Source organism: Callorhinus ursinus, unplaced genomic scaffold, assembly GCF_003265705.2.
Source record: "Callorhinus ursinus isolate GAN/ISIS: 27379988/994484 unplaced genomic scaffold, GSC_fseal_2.0 scaffold7, whole genome shotgun sequence".
NCBI classification, from domain to species: Eukaryota; Metazoa; Chordata; class Mammalia; order Carnivora; family Otariidae; genus Callorhinus; species Callorhinus ursinus.
Genome location: NW_027397069.1, coordinates 57,094,689 through 57,122,675, shown reverse-complemented (window position 1 = coordinate 57,122,675; position 27,987 = coordinate 57,094,689). Strand labels below are relative to the sequence as shown.

Below are 27,987 nucleotides of genomic sequence, written 5' to 3'. Positions count from 1 at the left end.
TCCATGTTGCCAAGGAAGTGTTCAAAGCACTTCATACTTAAAGTCACATTGGCCCTCTCTCACATCCACATGAGACACCAAGCCCTACTTCACTCTTGTTTAAATTTTATTATTGTACTTATTAGTAATAAGCCAAGAGAACTAGGATAACAGAGGGAAAAGTTCAGGGTAAGTAACTTGTTCCTTATGAATTAAAACACATACACACACTTGAGTTACCTCTTCCCCACCCAGTCCTAATGTACAAATAGCTACATAATTCAGTCCACAAAACACTGTGAGCAGCTGATACGAGGAGCTGGGCGAAGGACCCCAGCTGTGTGAAGTCTCAGGCTGATCTGGGTCTAGATGACCAGCTTCTCCACACTGAGTGTACTTGTGGTTTCATCCTCTTCATTTGACCCAAAATAGCCGGGAAGGTCCAGCATCCTCTGCTCTGCCTCAGTGAGGCCGAAGGACGTATTGTCATAGAAAGCGAACTCAGGGTGGGCTGGGAAGCTCTGACACTTGTCTTTTCTACACGGAGAAGGGCTCAGAGGGCTGACCCTCTGGTAGCTATCTTTGGGGGCCGTGGGGGAAGGCTGCTTCCTTGAGACACTCCTGTGACTGGGGGACGGGCCCCTCCGAGCTCTGGGAGGCTCGGCTCTCTCACCTCCTGCCACGAATCCTGCCTGGCAATCCCCGAGGTCTGGTTTCCTCGCGGGCTGCCCCAGGGTGTGGGATTTAGGGGGAGGGCTTAATGGACCCTTGGTCGCACCTGCCCCTTGGGAATGGTCCGGTTTCTCAGGAAACGCGGCAGCGCCTCGACTCTGAGGCCGAAATCGGTCTTCCGCGTGGTCCCAGGTCCGCGCCCTGGAACTGTAGGCCGGCGCCTGCCGTGGAGTCAGGGTGGACATGCTCCTCTCTCGGAACGGCCGGGCCTGCTTGGCTTCGTGAAAGCTCGCTGTCCTCCTGAAGTGGGAGCCCCTGGGGTGGCTCCTCTCCGGCGGCGCCCCTCTGCCGCCCACGTGCCTCATGGCCGACTTGCGGATCACCGTCTGGCTGGGGCTGACGGCACAACTGGCGTGACAGACGGGGAGGTCCAGCCTGCAGGGGGGCCTGGCCGCGGCACCCACCGCAGGCTGCTCCAGGAACGGGGATTTGATCCGGAACTTGTTGGCTGCAGCTTCCTCGGGGCTCTCCAAGTCTCGGGCGGGGACGGCGGCCGCGTCGATGGCCGTGTCCGTCAGGGGACTCTGAGACACGTGGTACACCTTCGTGGTTTCCGTCAGGCCCTTCTTCTTCATCTCCTTCAGCTGCTGCTGGGCGAGGCGGTAGCTGAACAGCGGGGGGATGATCTTCTGGGCGTTGGACTGCACGCTCTCACTGCCCGAGGCGTCGTCCTCCAGGGACACCGGCCCGCTGCGCCTGTACGTCAGGGGGATGCCCGCGTCCCCGGGCCCCCCCGCGGGCCCGTCGCCCCCATCCGAGAAGCTCCCGCGCTGCTCGCTCAGCTCGCAGATGTTCTCCTCGTCCGAGTTCTTCCGGAAGCCGGGGGAGTGGAGGGAGTTGTGTCGAGCCGGCGCGCTGCATTTGGGGGCGCGGCCGAACTTCCTCCACAGCGTGATGAGGACGGTGGCGACGATGATGAACAAGCACAGGGAAATCCCAGTGACGGTCACGATGTTGTTGGACTTCCCCGGACCCTGGGGCTGAAGAGGAGACGCACTGGATGGCTGGAAAGCTACGAGAAAAGGAAGAACAAGGATGGGTGCTCTATATGGTTTCTCTGCGTGGTTTTAAGGTTCGGAGTGGCTGGCTCTGATTCTCTAGCAGTTCGAGAAAGAATAAGCGAGGACTAGGATTTCTGGCCTTACACACGCGTCCCTGCTGGCAGCTTCAGCCAGACCGAAGCGCGGGGCCCGCAGAAAGGAGGTGAGCCACAACCAGGGTGGCTCGTGGGCTCGCCAGCTCCTGCTGACACGGGCCTCAGATGTTCCACAAAACAGCAGCATAAGCAAAGGCTCAAGGCAAAATCAAGGTTTTTGCTTAAGATAAGGTAAACACGGGATATCTGTAGTTAAGTATACCTTTGAGATGCACATCGGGAAATTCTTACCAAGTATAAAACCTGCCATGCCAAATAATTCGGGTAGGTTGTACCTACATTCTGTATCTTGAGAAATTAGTTGGTCAAAATCAGTCTTTAGGCAATGTAACGCAACTCACATTTCCCTTCTAATATCCAGGAACTGTCTTTCCTGAGGGGTTGAATGAAGCCTCTGCTTCTCACTCTTCGGCTTCCAGCTGTCCACTCCCCTTGCTTCCTTCCAAGGGACGTTGGTTTGTCTTTTTCTTCCCCGCTCTCTCCAACCTGTTTGTCCTGGGGTCATCAAATTGTTTCACCAAGCCTCCGACGTCACCTGGGGCCTCAGCCTGCACTGCCACTGAAATACCTGGGAACCTGAGACCAGCTAATGCTACCACCCTCAACCTCTCTTTTCTCCTCGTCACTGTCCCGTCCTCAAGCCCTTCCAGTCACCTGTCCTGTACCTTTTTTCTGCACAGTCTTACCAGCACCAGTTCTGTGTGTCATGTCCCTGACCCATCCTCACACTGCCCACTGTCGTGGGTGGAAGCTGTGACACATACTTTGTTTATAAGCAAACAGGACCACCAGCAGGGAGTGTTCCTCACTCTCCTCATTTCTGATTGCCATTTTCAACTAACTCTTTCACCTCCATAGAAAATTTGTACTCTTTTAACAAATATATATATATATATATATATATATATATTTGTGTGTGTGTGTATACACACACACACACATATATTCCCTATGCTGTTTCTACTCTATATATTCCCTATTGCATCTCTGTGACTTACTTATTTTATAACTCTAAGTTTATACCTCTTAATCTCCTTTATTTTGCCCATCCACCCCACCCATCTCCTTGAGGCAACCACCAGTTTGTTCTCTGTGTTTAAGAGTCTGTTTTTTGTTAGGGTTTTTTTTAGATTCCACAAATAAATGAAATCATATGGTATTTGTCTTTCTCTGTCTGACTTACTTCACTTAGCATAATACCCTCTAGGTCCCATCTATGTTGTTACAAATGGCAAGATCTCATCCTTTCTATGGCTGAGTAATATTCCATTGTATATTTACACCACCTCTTCTTTATCCATTCATCTATTGATGGGCACTTGGGTTGCTTCTGTATCTTGGCTATTGTAAATGATGCTGCAATAAGCATAAGGGTGCATATATCTTTTAGGATTAGTGTTTTCATTTTGGGGGGGCAAATACCCAGTAGCAGATTACTAGACCATATGGTATTTCCATTTTTAATTTTTTGAAGAACTTCCATACTGTTTTCTGCAGTGGTTGCACCAATTTACATTCCCACCAACAGTGCACAAAGGTTCTCTTTTCTCTACGTCCTCACCAGCGCTTATAATTTCTTGTCTTTTTCATACTAGACCTTCTGACTACTGTGAGGTGAGATCTCTGGGTGGTTTTTATTTGCATTTCCCTGATGATTAGTGACGCTGAACATCTTTGCACAGGCCTGTTGGCCATCTGTATGTCTTCTCCGGATAAAAATGTCTATTCATATCCTTTGTCCATTTTTAATTGGATTGCTTGTTTGGTGTTGAGTTGTAAAAGTTCTTTATATTTTCGGGGTATTAACCCCTTATTGCACATATTATTTGCAAGTACCTTCTTCCATTCGGTAGGTCGCCCTTTTGTGTTGTTGACAGTTTCCTCTGCTATGCAAAAACTTTTTATTTGGGTGTAGTCCAACTGTTTATTTTTTCTTTTGTTTCCCTTGCCTGAGGAAACATATCCATAAATATGTTGCTAAGGGTGATATCTAAGGTGTCTTCTACTCTTTTGATACCCGTGCCATCTACCCAGACCACCCTCCCCCCACCCCCCTCAACACGGTCATTTCCAACCTCATGGCGGCCCTCAGTCACTAGCATCCGGGTCTCAGTCTTCCTCACCATCCCCTAAAGCGGCCTATCTGGGCAACGTCACTGTCCATCCAGCATATCATACCTTCCCATTGTCTGCAGCTGCTCCTCTTCAGAAATCTTGAACTTCATAGCTCACTTTTGAGCTGTATCCTCCCCTCTCACTTACTCATCATTATTTCGCTAGTTTTTCAACCTCACTGCAACTTTGGATTCCCCAACCCCTTCATTTTCTCCCCATCTGCCAGCCAACTCCTGGCCTCACTTCTCTCCCTACACTCATGATCCATCACATAAACCATTCTCCTGCCAATAACCTCAACTCTCTGACCTCTAGTACTGAGACATACCACTTTCCCCGCTCTACAGCAAAAGTCCATCCCTGCACAAACCAAGACATGTGAATTATCAGCTGCTGCACCCAGGCCCTGAGCACTGGTGGAGAAAATAATACACCCACGCAGGTTATCACCTCTGTATACTGACAGCCCCCAACCTTGACTGCCTGTAAATCTTTCCACGGGTCCCTAAGCAACTCGCTCTTCTATCCCCTACAAGTTTCACCACTTTCCCCAAGCACCCTACTAACCTCTTCCTCAGAATTCCACTGGATCAGAAAAAAATAGAAGCTATCAGGCAAGTATACCCCTCCTCCAGCTTCTTCTGCTGTCTTCTCCCCCATAAACTTAGGAGCAGCCGCACTTCTATACACTTCTTTGACTATGGAATTAGTGGGAGAAATGTCTTCCTATAAAGGCGAGTCCACCAAGTGCTCTCTAGGTCACCCTTCTCCCGGGGGATCAACCCTCTCTACCAATTATCTCCAGCTTCTCCCCTATGCAGCTCCACAGAAACATACTCAAGCTCTTCTTTAAAAAGAACTTTCTAGAAGTCTCATATCTTGTTCCTGGTCTTCTCAGCCAGGCTAACAGAAAGAGGAGGCTACATTTGCTGCCTTACTGCTTCCACATCATCACCTCTGACTCCTGCAACCTGCCTCCAGGATACCAGTGAAACGGCTTCTGCCAATGTCATTAATCATCTAAGAGCTAAATTCAAGGAAGTTTCGTCCTGATATGCCTTTACCTCTGCCATATAGGCTACTGCCCAACACTTTCTGCAACTTTTTCTCTTCTTGGTTTCAATGATAGTACTCACTTCGGAGAGAAAAACATGAATTTTGGAGCAAGGCGATCTAGATCTCAACCTAGAGATCCATCAGCTCTGCTCTCTCCACTTATGTCCTATCAACATCTTCACCTCCACATGCCCAAGACTCATCATCTTTCCCCTAGAATCTGTGCCTCATCCAATATGTCCAGTCTCAAGGAAATGGCACCAGTGTCCAGGCAGTTGCCAGTACTGGAATCCTGGTTTTCACCCTTGATGGTTCCCTCTTCATTGCTCACCATATCAAAGTCTTTGAGTCCTTCTCTCCTCTACATTCTCACTGCCATCATTTCATTTTTCACCTGGGTTACTGAAAAACTCTTAACAGGCTTTGCTGCTGTCAGTCCTACCCCTTCTGATTTTTTCTGCACACTACAGCTGAGAGAGATCCCTCTGAAATACAGGCCAAACCTTCAAGGCCCCTCAGGATCTGACTCCTGCCCACCTGTTCAGGTTCATTTTTACCACTCCCTCCTGGCACATTATGCTTTAGATACAATAAACTAATTTCCATTCTCTGGGTCTCTTAATGCGCCATCTTCTTCCATGCTTTCATCCATTGCTCCCTTTGCTAAAATTCCCTTTCTCACTTAGCTCACCTGGGTGGCACTTACTCAGCTCTCAAACTTTAGCTCAAATATCACCACCTCCAAGAAAGGAGGTGTTCCCAGCATGAATTTTCACCTTGCAAGTTTCCATAGCAAGCTGTGGATACCTTCCTCACTGCAGACTCTACACTGTACTGATTATAACGCCTATTTATGTGTCTGCTGAGCTACTATACCATAAGCACCTTCCAGACGGGAACATGTCTTATCTACATATTCCTAACCCCAGTCACAGTAACTTACACATAGTTGGTGTCCGATAAATGTTAGGTTAATTCATTTAAAAAGGTAATAGCAAAATGATCAATATCCCACCAGATGGAATGTGGGCACAATGGCAACAGATCCTCCCACTCTCATGTTTGAACAAGATGGTCAAACTAACATAGAACTTGATGCAAAAACATCCTTTCAAAGCCAAACAAAACTCTCAAGTCTCAACCAAGTGAACACAGTTGCATGGTGAAAGACTTGTTTACTGATTCATCACTTCTTTCATGTGCAGCGGCCATTTATGTCCGTGGGGAGCAGCAACGCAATTGTACCTCACCTCATGGATCTCTTTAATTAGCTATTATCTCTGACTGTGGCTGGTTCCCTTCAAAACCATGGCTGGAGAAAAGCCCAAGAGCTGCTGACCTCAGCCCTCTCTGCCTCATCTACTGCCTCTTTCACCTGAAGTGAAGGAGATTTCTTGATGTTAAGCAGCCTGCGAACGGATCTTTACAATTCCAAGGAGTATGAAATAGGCTCAATAGGAAGAAGAACACTTGGAGGAAATGATCATTTTTATCCACATAAGCATTTATCTAAGGACCACTTATAGTAGAAGTATGGGTGCCTATAGCACTTACCCTTTTTGCTATTTTATAATATATAAATTTCTAGTTCCCACCCAATATTAAAGAATTAAAACATAAGAATATGAAATAATTTCACATATCCTCAAAAATTATTACTAATTCCATGGGGTGCTTGGGTGGCTCAGTCAGTTAAGCATCTGCCTTCAGCTCAGGTCATGATCCCAGGGTCCTGGGATTGAGCCACGCATCTGGCTCCCTGCTCAGCAGAGAATCTACTTCTCCCTCTCCCTCCGCCTGCTGCTCCCCCTGCTTGTGCTCTCTCTCTCTCTCTCTCTCTCTGTGTGTCAAATAAGTAAAGAAAAATCTTTTTAAACATGATTACTAATTCCAGGTTCTTGATGCTTCCAGAAAGCTAGACTGGCCTGTGTAGAAAGGCAAGGTATTCAAGATAGGTAGCTTAGTATGGGTCAGATTTAGTTCTCTGCTTTCTAGCTTTTCGATCTTGGGCAGGTCAGTTACCCTCTCTATGCTACAGAGTCCCAAATAAGTGAGATAATGTATTTAAAGTGCTGGCACATAGCAGATGGTCAATAAATGGTTGATATTGTTGTTACTTCTAAAGGAGCAGTAGAACCCAGTGACAATTGACTTTAAATTTATTTGAGTTCATTCATTCATTCTTTCAGTCACTATGGAACTCTAGATGGAATATCTTAACACAACATGCCATCCCAGAATTAAGAGGAATAGGTATATTTGAAGATAGTTATACCCAAGAAAGGAGCTTGAAAGTGAAGGGGATTTATAAAGAAAGAGTAGACAGAGAAGAGAGCCTTAGAAAATCATATGAGATATAACTAGAGAAAGAATAGATTCAGAGTGTGGCCAAGGGATTATGAAAGAAGAGGGCAGACTGAGGGCTAGCAGAAGAGCCTAAGTCTGAGGAAACACAGAAGAACACCCTCAGGATGCTGGAATAAAGGGAACGAGACCTACAGCACTGGCTGGAAAAATGAGATAGCAAGAAGGAATTTCTAAGGTCACAGGTGGGGACACTGGCCAAGGTGTTGTTGCCAGGTGGTTTTGGCTAAAAATGCTCTGAGATCCAAACACAAAAAACCATCTATATCCTCTAGGTCCTAAGGGACAAGGAATGAGGGATGGTTTTCTAACCTGGAATTGGAGAGTAGAAGAAGTCAGGACTGCGGAGAGTACTTTATCTAAGGGTCAGGACCACAGCATAGGCCGGCAAATTAAATTGGGGATTGGCGATAGGTCAGTAGATGAGATGGTACGTGGGAAGAGCAAGGATTCTTATTACTGTAACCGTAGCAAATGAATGGAATTCAACTCCATAAGCTGAAGCAAACATAACTAAGCCATGTCAGCATCACATCTACAAACCATTTACATCAAATACCATGGAGCACCTACTAAGTGCCTTCCAGATGTTGAAAGGATGAAGGAAAGGCCAGTGTCTAGATGATGACAAGAAATCTCCCCACCTTCTCCTCCTAGGTAGGGGTAGTAAAGAATAAACATAGGGCCATTCAGGGGATAAGATAGGGTAACGTGCCCCATTTTGACAAATAATGGTCTACGTGATCCCCTCAGGCTTCTCTGACATGATAAGATATTCTTCTGCAATTTTTGTGGGGAGAAGTAAAGGAAGGATAAATAAGAAAACAAAAGAAAATCAAAAATATCTTAGGAAGAAATGATCATCCCTCCTGTTTTTGTATTTTTAAAAATGATTTCATATGTCTGAATCTTTAATTTAGATAATTTGCTTGTCATTTCCCTATCTTCCACAGTGTTCAATCCCCTGTCATCTCACTGATAAGCTATTCCCAGTCAGAGACACACTAATGAACACAGCCTTAGTAAAGCCAGCAGCAATAACAGAGTGGTCTATGAGTCCACCTCTGAATTCAGGTTGGTGATTTTCAGGCAGGCTTAGGTTCAACAGTCCCTCTGGGGAAAGACTCCCGAAGAAAGAAGGATACCTACCAGCACACTCCTCCAGGGAACACAGGGAGGTCTCCGAGGACATTCCAGGGCAGCCAGGTCTGGAGGGGAAGGAAGTCAGGCACACGCGGCGTCGCTCTCTGACACCATCCCCACACGTGGTACTACATTGGCTCCACGGCTGCCACAGTCCCCAAGTTTCTGCAAGGACATTAGCCATGCTTTTAATGCTAGTTCATTTGAGAATCAGAATTTAACTGCACCCAAATGAAGCAGCAAACTCAAATCTCAGGCCTCAAAGTCAGTAAATAAAAACATTCCCAAAGATGTGGAAAGCTGGAAAGAGTGTTTAACAATCCTTAAAACAAAGGAAAGCTGTATAATTTACAAAATGTTAAACTTTTTGGAACCCATCAGAGAGCAAAGGTCACAGGGCAACCAAATGGCCTGAAATATAAGGAAAGACAGACTCCTCTAAGGAAAGACAGGATGCAAACACTGCTTCCTGGGATAGACACCAGACCTCATACAAGCTGGTGAGAAGTCATCTAAAAATGTAATGAACTGCCAGAAACCTAGTGTGGGCTAGCATGAGAATATAGAATCCCTGGGAGCCACAAACCCAATGAGAATTTGTACCCACTTGTGGGCTCTTCTTCATGGATCCCACCAAACGCTCACAAGAAGGACTAAGGGTAGGTGCAGGACCAGAGAAAGCCTCCCTTGTGGTGGAGGCCTGAGAATGGAAGGCATGGCACTGTGGGAAAGACACAAACCTCACCTGGATCCTTCTCCCCATCTGCTCTACCAACAAAAGCCTCAACCACTGGGGACAAAGCAGAAGCCTTGTCACTCAAAGGGCACCAACTGAAATCCGTGCTGCTTGGGAATGGGAAAAGAAGGAAATCCTTCACCCCTGGAGAGGAGCAGAAAATATACTGGGGCCAGACTATTAGAGAGATTCTATCACTGGAGAGGGGCAAGATCATCAAGAAGGCCCCATCCCTGAGACTCAGGGGGGCACAGCATTTGTCTAAGACTAAGGCTGAACTGTAACAAGAAAAAGCTCTCCAGCTCCCATCACCCAACCCCTACCCAGCAGCATGCTAGCAATTTCCAAGTATCAGGTAATAACAACCTACTGCTAGGGCAGGGGCAAGAGTGACAGGTGAAAACCTGTGCAGGCTCAAGCCTAAAGCTGAGGGTGCAACAGAAGCATGGAGGAAAACCCTCTGGCAAGCCATCTCCTACCCTAACTGCAAAGTAACATTAGAAAATTCTGAACTCTGCCATGTCCTGACGATGGCCATAGCAATAGCACAAACCCAAACATAGCTTAATTCCTTAGTACATCGACCCAATCCCCCCACTAAAGGCCTAGCAAAAATAGGGTATACCCATTTCCCCACATAAATACTGTTTACTGATGTCTACAGTTCTAAATAAGATGTCCAACATTCAACCAAAAATTATGAGACACACAAAGAAGCAGGGGGGAAAAAAACTATCAAGAGATAAAGTAATCAAGAGAACCAGACTCTAATGTGACCTAGATATCGGAACTATCAGACAGAGAAGTTACAATAGCTATGATTAATCTTAAAGAATTTAGTGGAAAAGGTGAACAAGATGAACAGATGAAAAATTTCCTTAGAGTTGTAAACTGAGAAGAGGTAAATGGAATGCTAGAAATGAAAAACATGGTAACAAAGATGAAGAATGCCTTCTAGAAGAACACTCATCAGTGGACTCAACACAGCTTAGGAAATAAAGGGTAAATTTGAATATAGCTCAGTAGAAATCACTCAGACTGAGATACAAAGATCAAAAAGAAAGAGTGAATAAAACAGAATAGAATACCCAAGAGCTGGGGGCAATATCAAATAGTCTGTCATTTATGTTATTAGAATCCCAGAAGAGAAAAAGAGAATCAAATAATGACCAAGAATTCTCCAAAATTAATGAAAGATACTAAGCTACATCAAGATGCTCAGAAAACAACAGGCAGGATAAATACAAAAAATAAATAAATAAGCAAACAAACAAAAAATTAGACACACTATATTGAAATTGTTAAAAGCCAAAAACAGAAAACTTTGAAGGCTGTGGCAGGAGCGAAGGTGGAAACACATTGCATACAAAAGAATAAAGATGAGAAATACAGCAGGCTACTTGTCATGCAAGCCAAGGATAATGGACTAATACCTCTAAAGTAATGAAAGAATGCCCAACCCAGAATTCTACATCTAGTGAAAATATTTCCAAAATTTAAGGAGAAATAGACTTTTTAGACAAATGAAAATGAATAAAATTAATTACCAGCAGACCTTCACTAGAAGAAATGTTAAAAGAAAATTCTTCAGGCAGAGGAATATGATATCAGGAAAAAACTTGGATCTGTACAAAGAATTGAAAAGTGCTGAAAATAGCATTTATAAAGGTAAAGACAAAACTCATTTTTTAAATGCTCTAAAATATAATTGCTAAAGAAAAATAGTATTATGTGTTCATAGCATATAGAAAGTAAAATTTATGAAAACAATCACATAAAGAATGGGAGTAATGATTGGAAGTGTACGGTTAATAAGGTCCTTATACTACATGTGAAGCAAAATATTATTCAAAGGTAGATCGAGAAAAATTAAAGATATATACTGTAAACTCTAGGACAACCACTAAAAAATATTTTAAAGTATAAACCACTAAAAAATATTTAAGGTATAAATGTTTATACCTTAAAATTGAATTAATATTCAATTAATAAAAAAGAAGGCAGAAATAAGAGGGAAAAGAAACAAAGAACAGATGGAACAGACATAAAACTACCAAGATGATAGATCTTAATCCAACCATATAATGATTACACTAAATATAAATAATCTAAACACACCAATTAAAAGGCAGATTGTGAGATTGGGTAAAAAAGCATGACTCAATTATATGTTATTTTAAAAGAAACTTAACACTAATTCAAAAAGATATATGCACTCCAATGTTTACTGCAGCATTATTTACAACACCCAAGATATGGAAGTAACCCAAGTGTCCACTGATAGTTTGAATAGATAAAGAAGATGTGGGGAGATGTGGGGTGGGTACGTACACACACACACACACACACACACACACACACACACACACAATGGAATATTACTCAGCTACAAAAAAGGATGAGATCTTGCCATTTGCAACAACATGGATAGACCTATAGGGCATTAGGATGAGTGAAATAAATCAGACTGAGAAAGACAAATACCATATGATTTTACTCATTTGTGGAATCTAAAAAAAAAAAAAACCCAATGAATAAACAAACAAAAAGCAAAATCAGACATATAAATACAAAGAACAAGCTGATGGTTGCCAGAAGGAAGGGGGTGGTGGGATGGGAAAAATGGATGAAGGGAAGTGGGAGATACAGACTTCCAGTTATGACCTGAATAAGTCACAGGAATAAAAGGCACAGCATAGAGAAGAATATAGTCAATGATATTGTAATAGCATTGTATGGTGACAGACTGTAGGTACACTTGTGAGCATAGCATAATACATAGAGAAGTTAAATCTCTCTGTTGTACACCGGAAACTAATGTAACATTGTGTGTCAACTATACTCAATTAAAAAAAAATTTTAATAAAAAAACTTGCTTTAAATATAAATATACAAATAGGCTAAAAGTAAACAGATGGGAGAAGTTACACCTGTGAACATTAATTAAAAGAAAACTAGAGTAGCTATATTAATATCAGACAAGGTAAACTGCAAAACAAGAAATACTACCAGGGATAAAGAAGGACATTATATGATGATAAAAGAGTCAATTTAGCAAGGAGCTTAACAACACTAAATAGGGATGCACCTAACATCACAACTTCAAAATACATACAAAATACTCCCAGAACAGTTATTACTGACTGACACATGCAAACATCTCTTCCAAGCATGTATATAATCACTGCCAGATAGAATAATTAAACAGTTCCCTATAAAAAATTATCCTAAGACCCTTCTCTAAAGTACCCATCCAACCTCAAGAGCCAGGTCATGCCAATCCTAGGCACCAAAACACCTTCTGTATAAAAGTCTTTATCCTCTATGGACAAAAACTCGATGCAGTCAAAGGTACAGAAAGCACAACAAAAACATAATGAGAACACATAGGGCAAATACATTCTCAGGTAATCCAAGTGGTGCAATCTTTGGAGTGAGTCATGGAATATGAGTTCTTTACGGCAATTAAAAGTCTCTGGGATTTTCATAAGAGTGGGAGCATTACAAACCACTATCCTGGACCAACATCAACTGAGGTGTGGTAATTATGTTCCATCCAGAGGTCCAACTGAACACAATATTGGTTCTGTGTCTTCAGATCACACTGCAGCTCCTCAGACGGAAGAACAATGAGCCAGCTTTGTCCTTAAGCTTCAGAGCTATTCAGACACTAAGTCCCCCATGCCTGCAAAGCTTCGGGACTCTCATATGAAAGTCTCTCTGAGTTAAAGTTTAGTGATTGATTTTTGAAAACCTACTGAGAATTCCACTACCGAGAAATCTAAATTGAAAATTAAGTCAATACATAGTTTATCCTTATGTTCATATTTAAGACCACAAAAGGTAGAATTGCAAATGCTAAAAATCTTTTTGTTATTCTTTCTTAACTCTTATTTTTTTTAAAAAAAGATTTTATTTATTTATTTATTTGACAGAGAGGGACACAGCGAGAGAGGGAACACAAGCAGGGGGAGTGGGAGAGGGAGAAGCAGGCTTCCCGCCAAACAGGGAGTCCGATGCGGGGCTCGATCCCAAGACCCTGGGATCATGACCTGAGCTGAAGGTAGACGCTTAACCGACTGAGCCACCCAGGCGCCCCATCTCTTATTTACTTTACATAAATATAATATATAAAGTTATTTGTCAGACTAAAAGCAAAAATTCCATTAGCAGTGGCCAGAAAAAAACCAAAGTTTTAATGAAAGCATGAATCTTAATGTCAAAAATTACATTTTGAAATGTTGTGTCTTTTTCCCTTGGAAGTAAAATCAGGGCTTGTAGGACAATCAATAATAAAAAATAATCACTTAAGCTACATCTTACGTCCTTTTATTTCTAAACCAAATTAATCAAACAGGAAACAAAGGAAATCATTCAAAGCAATTAACAAATTTAGTAAGGCAAATTTTTAAAAATACCTTGAGTAATTCTATCTGTTCCCTTAAGATTTCTACCAATAACTTTGAGGGAAATACTAGGCAAATGGAAAGTTATTAGATAACTGTAGTTCATTATTTAGAAATAAAGAGCAAGATGACCAATATTTAAAATACTCTTACTTCATGAATGAAAGCTGTTTTGTTTTGTCCTGGTTAAATGTCCATACATGCACTCATACTACATAACAAACCTGTTTAGCCAGGATAAATGCCTTTTAGACTATTATAGAGGATATTAATTCTGAATGAGCAAAATTTCTCTGGAATAGGAAAAGGGAGATTTGTTTCCACCCCTCAAGACTATCTGAAAGAATACTGCCCCTGAAATATTCACACCTGGAAGACATCTTGCTCAAGAAACTAGAGCACGAGATAAGCCAGTGTGATGAGCAGGAAATATAACTTTTTTCAATCTAAAAGCTTTATATTGTCTAATACATGAATTGACAGTTGATTGTATGGGAGGCAATACAGAATAATGGAAAAAGCCAATCAACCACCAGTAGTGGTTAAGCCACTTAATCATCATTGACCTTGGGCAAATTACTTAATTTTGTGCCCCCATTTCCTCACCTATAAAAGTGACAAAATAAACCTAACCCAAAAGGTTGTTATGAATATTAAACAGATTAATATTTGTAAATCACTTAGAACAGTGCCTGGTACAAAGTAATCACTATATAAACATTAGCTTTATTATGTCAGATGATCACATGCATTATGTCACATATCCTGAAAGGATATTCCTAAGGAATCCCAAAGGAAGAGTTTACTCTTGGAAGGGTTTACTGTTTCATTCACTTTCAGAGAACTGTAGAGTATTAAAACATCTAAGGGTCTGCTTATATGAATTTTTAAAATTATATTTTCTAGTTTGAGTTAAACTAACTCACAAAGTGGACAAGTGGTGTAAAAAAGATTCTGGCAGAGGGGCACCTGGGTGGCTCAGTCAGTTAAGCATTTGCCTTTGGCTCAGGTCATGATCCCAGGGTCCTGGGATCGAGTCCCACATCGGGCTCCCTGCTCAGCGGGGAGCCTGCTTCCCCCCTTCTCTGCCTGCCACTCCCCCCCCCCGCTTGTGTGCTCTCTCTCTCTGTGTCAAATAAATAAATAAAATCTTAAAAAAAAAAAGATTCTGGCAGAGAATTAAAGATAATACACAACCTGCAGATAGAAAGGAACTGACAGGGTTGACAGTTCTCCTGTTCTTGGTAAAAATCTCTAGTCAGTCATTATGAAGGAAAAACAAGACCATCTAATTACAGAAATAAGATAGTCTAAAAACTTCCATTATCAAGGAAACTATATATTAAATATATATAATTTTCATTTGTGAAAAAAACTAAGTTAAAAAAAACAACTATGTGACTATGACTTCACACTCTCTATCATTAATTATCAAGTTTGGGGGTGCCTGGGTGGCTCAGTCCGTTAAGTGTCTGCCTGCGGCTCAGGTCATGATCCTGGAGTCCTGGGATCGAGCCCCACATCGGGTTCCCTGCTCAGCGAGGAGCCTGCTTCTCCCTCTGCCTGCCGTTCCCCCTGCTTGTGCTCTCTCTCTCTCTCTCCCTGACAAATAAATAAAATCTTTAAAAAAATTACCAAGTTTTGCCCTAAATTTATTTTGTCTGAAACCCTTGGGCAGAGGTGTTCAGAATTTAGGAATTCTCAATTTCTTTTTGTAAGGTGTTAAGTGCTGTGTCATATATTACTAACACTCCCCTGGCAGGATCTCAGGCAGCATCCCATTACCAAATACATTAACATTTCCGCAGAGAAAAATATAAATATTCACACTAAGTAGGATAAATGGAGAAGATCATAAATAAGCATTTGTGGCAACATCTATTATATATATATATATATTTTAAAAGATTTTATTTATTTATTTGACACAGAGAGAGAGACAGACAGCAAGAGCGGGAACACAAGCAGGGGCAGCGGGAGAGGGAGAAGCAGACTCTCAGCTGAGCAGGGAGCCCGACACGGGACTCGATCCCATGACCCTGGATCGTGACCTGAGCCGAAGGCAGACACTTAACGACTGAGCCACCCAGGCTCCCCCATATATTTTCTGTAAATTGTTATTTACACACTATCTTAAGGTCTGAAGACATATTTGGAAAAAGAGACAAACATACCAAACACATTACTCCATTTTCAAAAGGAACTAATAAGAAACCAGTGGAGGCGGTGGCTCACACAGGTCATGGGGGGTTCACTGGGGTCCCTGAATGATACCATTTGCCAAAAAAAAGTCACCTGTCAATTTAAGTGGAAAATGAAGAAAAGAGAACTAGATTCAGAAATGTTTATACTCAAACACAGGGCAGCACTGAGGTCCCCCTCGCTAGCATAAATGTCTTGGTTAGCTAGAGTGAGAGCCACTGGTGGGTGGTCACACTCCTGGGGTCTCCTAGAGCATTAGCCCCTCCAAGCACTGCTTCCAGCCCTGACGCTCAGTTGTGTCTAGTTGCTGCAGCCCCTAGGGAACCCCTTATCATCCTCAGCCTGGAAACACAAAGAACCACTCCTTTGTTCTGCCTCTCTCTCGTGTCTTGTCCCTGCTGCTGTGTGTGGGGGGGGGGGGCGGGGGGACTCAAGTCTTTAGACAAGTAGAAGAATCTGTGGAAACTCCAATAGCTGGGAGAAACACAAAGTATACCTCCTGCTCCCAATGTGTTTAATCGAATGGCCCCAATATCTTTATTTCCCTAGGTTTGTTTCCACTAAATTCAAATTAGATTTTTTTCTAACAAGTAATTTCTTTTGAAAAGGCAAATCTATCTTGAATGATTAAATTAGTTTAATACAATTTTTCTTACTAATACCTGGACTGGCCACATTTGCACTCAATTTTCACTCTAATAAAACATGTATTGGGTTCTTATTAATGCGCCAGGCATACTAAGTGGGCCAAATAAATATCACAAGTTGGCTTTTCACACCAAATGAGCTCCCCCTGGCAGGGGGATGGTGGGCATGAGGGGGGTATGGGGAGAAAGACTCAGCATGAGGCATGACAGAGATGATCGACGCCGCGACAAAGGAATGCGGGATGGTACACCAGCTTCCAGCAAGGGAATTTAGCTAGTTTGGGGTCAAGGAAGAGGAACCCAAGTGGAGACTTTGGGGACAGGTTAATGTCAACCAGGCAAAGGTAGGTGGAGATTCCAGCTCAAGAGACTGTGACTGTGGGTTGGGCAGCCTGGCCATCGGGGGTCCTGTGGATTCTCATCTTCATGTCCAGCGAGGTGACTGACAGGTGTTAAGCAGGGAAGAGCCTCAGCTGGCCTGAATTTTAAATAATCCCTCTGCCTGCAGTGAGGGAATGAAGTGGACGGTGGCAGGGCCTGGAATCAATGAGGAATCTGCTGCCATAGGTTAGCTAAGGGATGATGGAGGTTTAAACCAAGAGTCAGACACCGAGGAGCCAAAACGCATAGGACTTGGTGATTTATTATTTATAGGAGGTGAAGAAGAGGAAGACCCCTGGGCTTCTGGTTTGAACAATGAAATGGTGGCGAAGGCCTGTACTGAGGGGCAGGTGGAGGGGGCAAGATGATGAGTCTAATCCCTCTGAGATGCCCGAGGGACACGTGAGGGGGGCAGCTATGCGGCAGCACTTAGATGCCGGAGAGAGATGCCAGTGTGCAGTCGTCGGTCTCGGGATGGTCATCACCTAGCAGGTGCGTGAAGAGGGAAAAAGGAGGATCTAGTACAAGATGAGGAAGTCCAGCAGTTAACAGATGAGACCAGGTGGTAGAACTGGCAGGTAAGGGAGACCACGAAGGAACGGCCAGGGGAGTGGGGGGTAACCGAGGTGAGGGTTCAGGGGGATGTCACAGAATCAAGGTATTTTTAGGTATTTCAAAGCTGATGGGGATGAGCCAGTAAAAGGACCGTTAGAGAGAGCGGGGAGAGAGGGGCTAATGATTAGGAGGATTCCTGATAGGAGCAGAGAGACTGGGATCCACAGAGGAGGGGAAGGCTGACCTTGCACTGGAGGAGTGACATTTCTTCCATGGTGACAACAAAGGAGACCAATGGCTGCAGGCCTCCAGACATTTTGGTGGGAGGTTGAGGGAGCTCGTTCCTGATGGCTGCCTGCTGCCCTGCATGGCAGGAGACAAACGCAGCTCTGAGAGTCAGCCAGGGGGCAGGGGTTGAGGTCTGGGGGGAGCTGTCCCAGAGAACAGGAGCAGAGCTGGTCAGGGTAGCATGGTGGGTCCAGTGGAGGGGGGAGCCATAACCCACTCACGGTGCTCCTGTCCACCTGGATGTGACCTTCTCGTGCAGCTTGCATGCAGTGGGCGGCCAGCAGATGGCTGGATTCGTGCATCAGAAGGAAAAGAGGGCAGAGGAGTTTAGGCTATTGGTAGGAGAGATGGTAGGGATGGGCCATGGAATCTAGGCTGGGTGGAGAGGTAAGTGCAAGCAGGGAAGTGACGAGGTGGTGCGGAGAGAGTCAAACAAAATGGACTTCTACGGTGAGGAAGTGGGTGAATCTGAAGCAAGAAACACTTGGGGTTCCAAAGACAGTCAGAGGCTTGGGCCCTCAGGGGGCCTGGGGCTTAGCAGGGATGAAGATATAAGCAAACGAGACAATCTCTGCCAGATGAATTTCTTGCCAAGACCAGGCTTGCACCCAGGAAAAGGAAAAGAAATGCAACAAGGAGCCCGGGGCATGGATGGAATTGTAATAACCCCACTTCTTTGTGATTAGGTAGGGCATTACTCAAAGAATTTAGAAATTGAAGTTTTTAGAAATCTTGCTTTGAAATCTCACTTCTAAAGAAATTCATTCCTGCAATGAAGGATGTTAACAGGAAAGAGACATGCTCAGTGAGAAGAAGCTGGAAGTTAACCTAATACAATCTGAGATTTAGCTTTGAATTCTGCTAATAATATAACTTTCTAAGATAAAATGCAATAAAAGCTAAGGTTTATTGGTGCTTCCTCTATGCCAGGCACTATGCTGAGAACTGTGCACACGTATTTCATTCAATTCTCACAACTCTCAGAGGTAGATACTCTTATTATCCCTGTTTTACTAACAGGGAAACTGAGACCCAGGGAAGTGAGCCAGGAGCTGGGCCCGCTTCCCATTACTCCTCATTTTTCAGATAAGAATGACAATGCCATTTGGGACATTATGAGGAGTGAACCATAAAAATGATGGTACAGTTCACAGAAAATTAAGTTCGCCTAAATTCAAAAGAATAATTTTGATTGCATGAAGGCATCAGTTTGATTTAAAAAATTTTTAAATCTCAATACCAACCTATGTTTCTCTGAATTAGCATGCACTCCCTCTCCTTTGCGGAAAAATGGCTTCTGCTTGAAATGCCAAAGTCAAAGCAGTATTTATTCCTCCCCATGTCAAACAAAGTGCAGTTGAATACGGTTCTCCTCTCTCCCAAGGTCAGGCTGTTTTCAGCCAGCTGAATGGTCCTTTCCCCAGCGCGTCTGGGGGCCTCCTTGAAGACTGTGATCACCCCTTGGACGAAGATGCATGGTGGAGGCAGCACCATGACCTCCACTCCGGACTCACACGTGAGTTCCGGAGCCATCACCAGTTTGTATCCAAATTTCTGGGCCAGGTCAATGGGTCCTGTGGAGGTAATGACCGAGTCTCGGCCAAGTAGCTTCAGCACCACTGTGACGTAGGCTTCGGGCCCCACAGGGGCACAGCCAAACTCAACCCACTGCCCTTGAGAGAGTTCTGTCCTCTTGCTGGTTCTGATCTCCAACGGCTGACCTGGACCTGTTCTCGCCGCGGGCAGACTGTTGGTAAAGACCACGTCCACCGAGATGTCAGGCTGGTCCACCGGGAAGGAGCACAGTGGCTGATTGGTAAAAAGGCCCACCTGGAAGGTGCCTTCTGCCGCCTGGGACGTCCTATTCAAGGCGATGTGAAAGATGGGCCATTCCACCTTGAGAAAGGCACTTTGCTCCCGCCGGCCCACTGGAGTGCTGTTGTCTGCCGCTTCCCGAGTCATCGTGAACCAATAGTCTCCCGCCTCCCTGAAGTAGAAGCATTCAAACTCGAGCGTGCCCTGCGACTGGTTGGTCAGGAGGTATTTGGTGGTCACAGTCTGATTGGTGTTGGCCTCCAACAACAGGATAGATACATTCCTCAGCGTCCCATTAGCACCACTGAAATCCTGGAAATCCACAGACACTGTGTTGTTGCTTAGCGCTACATGGCCTGGCTTTCCCAAGAGGAGATGTTCAGCTTCTCCAAGAACTGAAATCAAAGGGTCAGAGTTGGTTTTACAAAGAGATCTCTGAGCAGCACTATCGGTGACATCAAAGAAAACAGCATTTTTTTTTTTAAGATTTTATTTATTTATTTGAAAGAGAGAGCACAGAGAGAGAGAGCACACGAGCTGGGGGGGAGGGTGGCAGAGGGAGACAGAGAAGCAGACTCCCCGCTGAGCAGGGAGCCCAACGCAGCACTCGATCCCAGGACCCTGGGATTACGACCTGAGCTGAAGGCAGACGCTTAACTGACTGAGCCACCCAGGTGCCCTGAAAACAGCATTTTATACATAAGAGGAGTTTGAACTCAGCCAAAGAGGAGGTAGAATGATGCTGAGTGCCGATCCTGGGAGCTGGGCCCTGCGCTGTTCCCATTCTAAAGTGGCTCTGGGCCTTCATCTTTGGCTTTTGTGGTTATGTTTAAAACAACATTTTCTGATAAATACCCTGAATGCACCACATTCAACAATGTAACACATCTGCAGTGAACAATCTATAAAGCAAGAATAACAATTGACAATTCTCAAGATGTAAATCCGACACCTCACTTTTCTCATTTTAATCTGTTAAAAAGAAAACAAGCCCCAGAAGGGGGACATTTGCCCCCCAGGACAGCAAACCGAGACTTAATTAGTTTCAACCTAACCCAGGAATGTGGCCTTGCCACAATCAATCTGAAATTTCCTGATCTGCACTAGTGAGGTTACCTCCATGACAAAAAACCTGCTGGCCCCACACCCCCAACACACACACCCCCAACACACACACACACACACACAGAATCCTGACCTGAAACAGTCCTTTCTGTTCTTTTGCTAGTAACTTCTTGCCCCGTCCTCCTTCCCCTAAAAACCTTCATTTTGTGCAACTCCTCAGGCCATCTCTGCTTGCTAGATGGGATGCTGCCCGATTCATGAATTGCTTTAAAAAGCCAATTAGATCTTCAAATTCACTCAGGTGAGGTTTTTTTTGTTGGTTTTTTTTTGTTTGTTTTTTAATAAATCATATTCTGGGGGCACCTGGGTGGCTGGGTCTGCCTTTGGCTCTGGGCCCCTCATTGCCTGGAGCTCTCTGCTTAGCGGGGAGCCTGCTTCTCCCTCTCCCTCTGCTTGTGCTCTCTCTCTCTGTGTCAAATAAATAAAATCTTTAAAAAAAAAAAAAACAAATTCGGGGGCGCACGGGTGGCTCAGCTGGTTAAGCGTCTACCTTCAGCTTAGGTCCTGGGATTGAGTCTCACATCGGGCTCCCTGCTCAGTGGGGATCCTGCTACTCCCTCTCCCTCTGCCCCACTGCTCATGCTCTCTCTCTCACTCTCTATCTCAAATAAATAAAATCTTTTAAAAAATCATATTCTGGGGGCGCCTGGGTGGCTCAGTGGGTTAAGCGACTGCCTTCGGCTCAGGTCATGATCCTCGAGTCCCGCATTGGGCTCCCTGCTCAGCGAGGAGCCTGCTTCTCCCTCCGACCCTCCCCCCTCTCATGTGCTGTCTCTCTCATTCTTTCTCTCAAATAAATAAATAAAATCTTTAAAAAAATAAAATAAATAAAATAAAATATCATATTCTGGTGTTTAGATATTTGGGGGAAATGGATGCACAGTGAAGTGAGAAAACTTGATTTAAATGATGCCAAACAAACTGCTCTTGATTACTTAAAATGGAAGACCCTAAGTATACTTCAAAGTTATCATTTTCTGATATTCAAGACAAGTACTTAAGCATTTTCACCAGAAATGGAACCAGTGCCGTTGGTTTGTACAAAGCAGAAATTTTTAGATGAATAAGATATGTTGACACTTTATTCTGCACGGGTCACCCAAGGGACAGAGTGAATGTTTATGACATAGCCAGGCTTGTCCTTGGCAGTTTTAATGACATCACAGTAACCACGACTAGCCTAGATGTGATAGATGACTAGAAGCCCACAAGTATCACTCAGTTAAGATCAATCATATCTTTTTAAAAGAGACCCATCAGAGCAGCTGAAGTAAAGAGTGGAAAAAACACACACACACAAGAATCCTTGTTTCTGTTTTGAACCCTATCCAAATACATATCAAAGGAGACAGAATTTGGCAGTGCAACAATCAGCTGGCCATGGCTAGGATAAGAAACTTTCTAGATTTAAGACACTGCAGGGCTCTTTTGGCTTAAAAAATAACATGTGTAAGTATTGTTCTTACTATGATTATCTTATGTAATATACACATATCATACCATATCATATATATGTCCAAAGGGCCTCAGTGTGTTATTTGGGCTGATCATCTTTAAATATAGATGGATATATTGGCACATAGAGGTTTGGTTTTGTTTTTAAATAGCTCAGCACTTGACCCATTTCTTATTGAAGATGAGATGAAATAAAATATATAAAACTTGGATAGACCTGAATGCTTGATCACCACTTGCTTGTAAACCATAATAGAATAAAGTTCTTTTTCTTTTATTTTCCTTTAGTCAAAACAGAAGCTGAGAGACAGTCCCTTTTGGAGGGAGACAGGTCAAGGTTGAGGAAGGTAGCTGATTCGGTGGGAGCCTGTGCCTGGTTCAGAGCCCACTGGGCACCTTTTTGTAAACAGGTGACCAAAGGGACTCTAACATTCACCGCAGCCCAAGGAAGGAGTTAGACTGAGAACAAAGGTCAGATGAATTTGAATCTCATGGGGGCAGGATGGCTTTTGATGCACTTTAAGATGGAGACCACACACCACTTAGCTGACAAAGCCTATCCTCGATGATAGAGGGAATGTCAGGGGGGCAGATCAGACTCTGATTTGATGGGCAGCCAATCAATGAAAAAGACACACATGCCCAGACAGGAGTAGAGAAAAAAAGATGCAACTGATGAGTTCCAGGTGTAGACTGAAGACAGAACTTGCTACTTTACTACAAAACTCCTGTTTTTATAGACAAGAATACATCCTCATTTAGAAAACTGCAATTTGGGTGTACCCCATTCTGGCCACTACAGTATAGGTCTCTCTACTCTTTCAATTCCCTTCTCCCCTTGCCTTTAGTATATTTAAAGTAACTGGTATCTCAATATAAGCATGTTGCTTAAAACAACAACTGCTGATGGTATATTTTGATCAATAGCAAATGGAGAAGGGGGGGAACCCAGCTCTTGGAAAACACTTCCTTTTCCATTAGCAGCATGTACACTCAACCTCTATGCTCTATTTTATGCTCATTGAACTTTTATTCTTATACTCCAATAAGATATTTGCTTTCCACTACGACAAACATCCTTGCAGACTTTGTGTAAAGGGCAAATTCTGATGTCTTTATCATCACGAAACAAAGGACCCTTTTATAATTTTTTTGTCCGAGGCTGTTATACGCAGAGTGATCTGTTTTTAAATAGGGATAAATGACATTAAGATCATTGAATCCCAGATTGATTTTCAGCAAATCAAGCATCTCCTTGTTTGAATAAACGTCTTAAAAAGAAAAGGCTGAGGAAGGAGATTCACCGGACAAAATGAACAGCGCCCACTCTGGTTCGTTTAAGTGGACGCGCCACTAATACCACACGAGCCAGGATCCTCTATGCCTTGGATCACATTTCTTCAACCATTTGAAAACAATTTCCACTTTTATACAATCAGCTGCTTAGAAGTCTTTGAAATATCTGGCAATCATCAAAAGAAAAGTAGCGAGTTTTATATTGTCCAATCTGTTGGTTCAGCAGTTGCATAAATCTCTCTGAATAAGAAACTCGATTTTTAGTTGAAACAAATTGAATGAATAAAATTAACAGTGAGCATCTAGTATTTGCTCAGATAGTCAAGGTGTCTCAGCTTTCTTCTTTTATCATCACAACAATCCTGCAATGTCAACAAGAACCTTGTCTAAGGCATACAACTGGCAAGCATTGAGATTTGGACTGGCTCCAAAGATATTCTAAGAGCAAAACTTTCCAGGAGAGTGAAATCTTACAGAGAATCCCAATAAAAAAAAAAATAAAAAAAAAAATTTTCATGTGTGTGTGAGTGGAGTTTAAATGTATAATACTGAGTTACTAGGAAATCAGTCAAAGAGAACGTAACGTTTGTCTCCAATTTGCTTAAATGAAAGTGACTTGTTTTTTATTCTTTTTTTAAAAGACTTAATATATTTAAAGGGAAATTTAAATCAATATATACAGAACCTTAAGAGAACCCAGGGTTGCAAGGATTTCAGTTTAAAAGGTACTGCACTGTAGAGCCTCCCCACCTCCTTCCTGCAGGGTCATCAACATCCATGCATTTATATAAACCTCACATTTATGTTTCGTCCTTGATACTAACAGCATGAAATATACTCACAATACTCACCATAGTCACAGAGCACCACCAACAATAGATTTGAAAAGTCTTTCAACATTTGTTTCATTCTGATCAGCAAAATCCCAGGTCTTTGGTCTCCTCATGTCCTTTCTCACATCCAAACTGTGAATTTTTTTTTTTCCAAAAACACCTGAAATTAGAATCTCAAAAAAATGATGCCTCTGTTCAATGTGATTTATAAAATAGTAATCATGCTACGGCAAAACCATTCTAAGAAGTCAAACTTTTTAAGTGCCACTGAAAAGAAAATAGGGAACACTCTAATTTTCCCCGGGGAAGTAATTTGTAATTGTAAATGTCCCTTTTGTTACATTATAGTGCACCTGTTAAGAAAATTCAGGTGTGCTCAACACCAAGGTTATCTTTGCAAAACACCAAGCCTCTTATCTTTATAACACACGCTTAAGTGGGGAGTTTGTTATTTGCTGAATTTCATCAAAGCTAAGAGCCAGTCTGGATAACACATTTTCACCTGTGTATCTGCTTGACATTTCACACCAATTTGCTAAAATTTTACCAAATTTTCATTTTGCATTGTGCTGTACAGACCAGGCTCGCTTCTACCAATGGACGTAACAACCACTGCCTTTCTTGCACAAGTGGTATGTTATCTGGATCTCTTCATTTCTTAATGCCTAGAAGCTATATCAAAACTAGCAAACCTTTCAAAAAGATACCCAGAGTATCACAATTAAATGTGAACTCCACGTGACCCAGACTTCCCTTGTTTAGGGCACTCTAAAGAGAAAACAGATAAATAGCAATTATCATCTTCTGTCAGTTTTCCAATACTTGTTGCAGTCAGTATGGATCGGGAGATCAATGATTTCGTGCAGCAAACTTCCCAAACCACCTAAGAGGGCAGGAAAGACCTTGTTGGCCTGAGCCTCAGAATGATCTGTAGGAGGAGACACTTACTTTTATCTGAATAGACTATTAGATTGTAGAATAAGAGTCAAGGTAGTTGCCAATTTTTTCATACTAGAGTCTAGTAAGTGATGGGCTACTAAACATAACCAACTATATATTTTCTTAGTGTTTACATTCCCCCATTTCCAGTTAATATATTTTAATAAGATACTATATTCCAAATATGTATCTTACATCTCTTCAGAAAAGACAAAAATTAATGGAATTAAAAGGACTTTTGAAATAATAAAAAATTCAATGGAAAGAAAACGGATGTGTCTCCATTAGCTTTCTTTCAATGGGAGTTGGTTGAACAAAGGAAACACTATTTCCTCAAAGGGAAGCAGAGATTTGAAGTGTAATTAGGCAGATGATTGGGGGTCCCTCCCCTCTGCTCCCCAACAAAAAAAGAAAATTCCATTTTGCTGGGATTAAGCATAGATCTGATCCAATCTTTTCCTTGAACTTGGACTGGGAAATGTGGCCAAACACAGCAGATGAGCGTTACCGCATCTCCCAGGCAAGGGTGGGCACTTAGGGCAATAAAACGCTTCCTTTTGAGTTTCTGATCTCAGTAACCACAGTAAGGAGAAGTAAGCATTCCCTAGCTCCCAAAAGTTGAACTTGCTCCTCCCAAATTGCTTGCTTTTCCATGATAACCATCTTTTAAAGAAGCTCCTAATCACAACCGATTTTGTGATTATAACACATTTTTCTTCTTATGGAAATGACCAGTAAAACACAGAATAGTGTGATAATCACTATTTAGAACTGAGTGGAAATATAAACCAGCCTACCTAAAAATCATAATATGGACTTTTTTTTAATATTCTTAAGCTTTTGAAAATATATGCTTAATTTTTACTAGCGCAATCACTGATTTGAAGACCTGAACAGAGCAACCCACAATGCAATGGAATGCTGGGTAAAAAGCACTATATTTGGGGAAAAAAAAAAAAAAAAGACGATCCCTTCCTTCCTTCCTCCCTTCCTCTCCCTCTTTCTTTTCACCTTGTTTGCTTATTTTCTTCCAACATGTTGTTCCCAATACCAGGATGGGCTACTTAGAATGTTTGGCTTGAGAATCGTTTTGAGAAAATAAAAACTTAGGTCTCTTTTATGCACATTTAAAAATTCTTCTTTTTAAGATTTTATTTATTCATTTGACAGAGAGAGAGAGAGCACAAGTAGGCAGAGTGGCAGGCCGATGGAGAGGGAGAAACAGGCTCCCCGCTGAGCAAGGAGCTGGATGTGGGGCTCGATCCCAAGACCCCAGGATCATGACCTGAGCCGAAGGCAGCCGCTTAACGGACTGAGCCACCCAGGTGCCCCTAAAAATACTTCTATATAGCATTCGCACACAAAAACATTTGCAGAAAAAATCCAAATGCACCAGCTAGAAGGTAAGAAGTAGCGAATATTCTCAGTGGCTAATGGCATCACGCCAAGCTCAGATCCCACGTTTTTTCTGAAACCGGCCGACATAAATCCCTACCGTGTCTTCATTGCTGCAGAAAAAGAAAAGGAATTAAGCTACAGTCTATTGGGACCGATGATTTATCAAATAAAAGAGAAAACAAAAGGAAGCAAAGTGATTTTGACTCTTCTGACAAACACACCCTCGTGTGTACCTATCCACTACTAATATTTATTAGCAGGAAATCCCTAGTTCCAAAGCAGCTCGTGTAAACAGGCTTTATTTATACATTCAGTGCTGTGGGCTCTGCCCTGGTCCCACGGATTGGATGCAGCTTCTCTAGGAGGCTGTACGCTCCCCGCTTCTACAACTTCCCAAAGGCCCGCAAGTCAAGTTCATGCCTGGAAATCTAGCCCTGCCCTTGTCCTCAGCACAACGCTCTCTTAAAATGAGGACCGTTTTAGAAAGGCTTAAATCTCAGAGTTTGTACCCCTGAAAGGATTTCTCTTCGGAAAGAGGCAAACTTGTTCTGAACCGCGGAGTACTCCAAGCCGCTATCCTTCGAGGGTCCCAGCCATTCCGGCTCAACACCAGTCTGCGGGCAGCCTGTCTCTCGGCAACACCTGCGGAGCCGAGACACCGAGACGCGCAAACCCACGCTTTCTAAAAGCGTTTCCCCTGGGGGCGAAGGCTGAGCCCCCGACGGCGAGGGAGAGGCTGCCGCGCAACCTGCGCTCTCAGCCCTGCGGGGAGGGTGGGGCCGGCAGGGGCCGGGGGGCTCCGTGCGACCCCGCGGAGCCGCCGGGGACCCCCGCCGCACAGCAGTGCCCGAGGGGGCGGGGGGAGGGCGCGGCAGGCTGGCTCTTCCTACCTCTCGGGACTGGCGGGCGCAGGGGCCGGAGCCGGGGCGGGCGAGGCGGCGAAGCGGCGAGGCAGGCGGCCGGGAGGTCTCAGGGGCCGCGAGACAACGCGCCGAGCATCCCGCGTCCCGGGACTGCTCGCCCAGGCGGGCGGCGCTCGGCTCCGCGGCCCCGCCCGGGCCCGCCCCCGACGGCGCGGGGAAGGCGGCCCCGGAGGGCGGGGGCCCGGCCGGCGGGCGAAGTCAGCCCCGCCCGCTCTGGGCAGCGCATCCTCCCCTGCGCTCGCGGCCCTCGGGGCCTCGGGGAACCCGGCAGAGCCCCGACGCACACACCCCCACGGCCCACGGGCCGGACTCGGGCTCAGGGCGAGCCGCAGTCTCCCCACGTTCCGATCCAATCACTTCTCCCCCGGAGTCATTTCTTCTGGGGGACCACAAAAGTAACTCATCTGAGTGGCCTAACTGGTGGGCTGTAAACTTGGGTTTCC

At 43.9% G+C, this 27,987-nt stretch overlaps 1 protein-coding gene across 3 annotated transcripts; it reads right to left on the bottom strand.

Moving 5' to 3' along the window:
• Positions 1-100: 100 nt before the first annotated feature.
• Positions 101-27,633, bottom strand: THSD1 (thrombospondin type 1 domain containing 1). 3 transcript variants are annotated; one of them, XM_025874593.2, is made up of 5 exons: positions 27,512-27,633; positions 24,303-24,444; positions 19,005-19,970; positions 8,552-8,710; positions 101-1,723 (listed from the first exon to the last, which is right to left on the bottom strand). In XM_025874593.2, exons 2-5 carry the CDS (start codon positions 24,358-24,360, stop codon positions 345-347), a joined length of 2,562 nt encoding a protein of 853 aa, XP_025730378.1. In that variant the 5' UTR covers positions 24,361-24,444; positions 27,512-27,633; the 3' UTR covers positions 101-344. The 3 variants fall into 3 exon arrangements, with proteins under 3 accessions (XP_025730378.1, XP_073750729.1, XP_073750730.1); XM_073894628.1 differs by having other exon boundaries at positions 24,303-24,416; positions 27,512-27,620; XM_073894629.1 differs by lacking the exon at positions 8,552-8,710.
• Between the last annotated feature and the right edge of the window lie 354 nt (positions 27,634-27,987).

What these genes read in the sequence shown, in the direction of transcription:
- THSD1 (XM_025874593.2), bottom strand. Translation starts at nt 24,360, where the DNA reads ATGAAACAAATGTTGAAAGACTTTTCAAATCTATTGTTGGTGGTGCTC. An exon ending in GCTAATTCAGAGAAACATAG is followed by an intron (nt 8,711 to 19,004) that starts GTTGGTATTGAG and finishes ATGTCCTTGCAG; the next exon opens with AAACTTGGGGACTGTGGCAG. An exon ending in TTCCCTGGAGGAGTGTGCTG is followed by an intron (nt 1,724 to 8,551) that starts GTAGGTATCCTT and finishes CTTTTCTCGTAG; the next exon opens with CTTTCCAGCCATCCAGTGCG.